Raw genomic sequence first — 3,023 nt, forward strand, 5'->3', positions numbered from 1 at the left:
TATCTGATCGATGCGTATCTCCTCGAGTTTCCGAATCCCAACTTTTCCCGGATTAAATTCGTTGTAACAGTATTCTATACCGCCATACTTAATATTAAATATCAATAATTAAACAATTATTATTTTGTATTCTTCAATTAATCAATTAGGTTGAATAATTATATTAATTCGATTAAAAAATATCTGATCGATGCGTATCGCCTCGAGTTTCCGAATCCTAACTTTTCCCGGATTAAATTCGTTGTAACAGTGTTCCGTTATGTCGAAGTCCCCTATCTGTATGAGGTACGGCGATTATGCTAATGCTTGCGAATAACGGCATGATATTACATGGAATATTCAGGACAGCATCTGTATAATGAAGCGGTATGCCAAACTGGTACATCTGCGCACGAAACCTGCAATTTGTCATTCTGAGTACGCGAGTATGCGCTGTGTGCAGTTACATCGTTCCATCAGAGCGCCTTAAAGCACCGCCGCGCCGTACATTACACGCATTTTCGTTTGGGAGATATCATCCCGTCTCGTTGCCGATGTGTGTATACGTGTCCCCAGATCCGTAATTCGATGCACCCGCGTTAAGCGATATCGCTGTCTCGTGCAATTTTCATGATTGATGAGGAAGCTGCGGGGAATAAGCCATCGGCGGGAGCTTGCAGCGACTTTCGAGCGTACGAACGAATTAATTTCGTTCAAGTTCCTTACCGTCGAGCAGCTGCGATAGCGCGGGTACAACAACCGCTGAACAGGATGGCGAAATACATCGTTAATAATAATAAAATCAACAGAATACGCGTGAATGCAAATCTCTTCACACTTTGCTCAGTCGTTTCACTGCGGTAAATGCCATGTAATCATTTCACAATCAATAGTGATAACAGCGGCACTCTGTTTGCTTGTACGTCGGCTGCATAAATAGCAAAATTATCGAAAATCACGCGCAAAGTTAATGATGACGGACGGCCTGTCCGAGTCAGATAAATTGCGGAAGATATTTAGCGAATCTCGATGTTCGCCCGGGGCACTTCATTTCGATCGGACGTCTCGTGTGCGCGCCCCAACGTTCAACATTCTCCGATAATTAGGATCATGGGAATTCGTTCCTAACGTCTGCAATCGTATAATTCAGGAGCCGAGTAATTAATTCCGCAATCTCTCTTTTTGCTCCTCTCCTCTCCCCTCTTCCTCGCTCGTTTTGCTACAGATACGAATGGTTGTGCCGCGGGAGAGAACTCGCAGCCTCGGCGTCGCTTGAAAAAATTGTGAGATGGAAATTTTTGTCTCGCCACTTCGCTCAGCTGCGCCGTGATGCTTTATCGGTGCACTTGATTCTGTTTGTCTAATGCGCTTCGCATTGCTCTCGTGGCGGAGGGTCGCGAAGGACCGTAAATTGAGTCGAGCATTGGTGGAGTGCGCGTCTCCATCCGCTTTTGCATAATACATGCAAATGCAGCATCAGCTTTGCCCTTTCAGCGGACCCGCGACACCCGTAATCTCGGAAGACGCAGCACCCGCCACGTCTTATAAAATCCAACGCGATGGCAACTTACGCTCGGCGTCTAGGATAACGCGTGCCAGCGGCTCGCGATGAAAATCGCCCGGACGCGAGCAACCTTGGGCGCGTGTGTCGCATACGAAAGTTCCCCTTTGCAGCTTCCCAGCTGCATAGAGTTTAGCGAGAGATACCGGTGGCGCGGTGTATTATAAACCCAAACTCTTAAGACGCCCTATTTACGTACACCACGAGGAAATCTGGTAACGCAATCTCGTCCCAGCCCGGTTATAATAGAATTCAACAGAATGACGTTTATAACCCGATTTCGGTCCTGCACGAAGAAACTTCGATCGCGCTTGGGAAACTTCATTTACGGAGGAACAACATTATCCCGGCCGGCCGCGAGGCTTTTATAAAACAAATTTCTCTCGTTATCACAACAATACTGTCACGGCCATTAAACCGCCATCGCGTCTACTAGAAATCATGTCAACGTGTCCGACATACACACGCGTGCCTCCGTATATCAGGTCACGTCCGTCCAACACATCTCCACTAGAGGAACAACCAGTCACGTATCCCCTTACGTATCCCCGGTCTAAATGTTTCTACGGGAACACCACCCTAGCTCGTCCATCGTTTATTGGCTGCAGATACACACGTAGCATTCGAGAGAAACGTATTCCACTAATTGTAAGCAAAAAAAAACACAATTTTTGGCATTTCGCTTAAAACGGATTTAAACGCAATAATGGATCTGACTCATTCAGCGTTCACGCAAATAGGGGTCGCATATTTATGGCACTTAGTCGCTTAATTGCAATGTCAATAGTACGCTTGATTGTCGAGCACAAGCTATCGCTGCATCATTAATTTCCTCAGCCGTCCAAGTTATTGTGAATAATCATATTGAATGACTATTACAGCTTCGGCGTTACAGCCGCGCGTGTATATTTTTGGCTACGTATTTATTTTCGTTGCATAAAATCGATAAAAAGCTTTATGCCGCGTTGCACATTTGTCGAACTGCCGCTTTAAATATAACTCGCCGTGGGTATAGCGGACCGCGGTCTCGAGATCGCGCGGCGACGTACGGACCGTCAGGATTCGCCGGGACTTTTCTCTTGTTCGCAGCCCCGGAGTTACTCCAAGTTCAACATTCACTGCATGGAGCATCCGGTGCACCAGGTGAGCTGCGTGTCGGCCGCCGGGCCGGCTGCCAGGCTGCGCCAGAACAGCGTGTTCGTGGGCTCGAGCACGTCGCTGCTGCCGGCCAGCCAGGAGACGCCCAGGCGAGCCAAGAGCGCGTTCGATCTGCAGTCGCTGGTGCACGCGGAGAGCGCGGGGGCGCAGAACGACGAGGAGGAGCGCGACGGCGATACGCTGAGGACCCTCAGGTCCATCGGAGAGACGTCGCGGCTGTTGCAGCGCGAGCGCCGGCCCAGCGCTTATCAGTTCGACCGTATGGACGTCCTGGCAAGGCCGACGCTGCAGCGGGAGCGCGGCATGAGTATCTGTCACTTTGACA

The 3,023-nt window shown here is 49.0% G+C and overlaps 1 protein-coding gene across 1 annotated transcript in view; it reads left to right on the forward strand.

Annotated features, from left to right (window-relative positions):
- The window catches only part of LOC105565065, a 28,841-nt gene that overhangs the window by 22,000 nt on the left and 3,818 nt on the right, over positions 1-3,023 (forward strand). The window contains exon 5 of the mRNA XM_012017921.1: positions 2,630-3,022. Coding sequence (XP_011873311.1) covers positions 2,630-3,022 — 393 coding nt within the window. The remainder of the gene's footprint in view (positions 1-2,629; position 3,023) is intronic.

Source organism: Vollenhovia emeryi, unplaced genomic scaffold (assembly GCF_000949405.1).
Source record: "Vollenhovia emeryi isolate VEMERY1.0 unplaced genomic scaffold, V.emery_V1.0 DF939155.1, whole genome shotgun sequence".
In the NCBI taxonomy this organism is placed as follows: Eukaryota; Metazoa; Arthropoda; class Insecta; order Hymenoptera; family Formicidae; genus Vollenhovia; species Vollenhovia emeryi.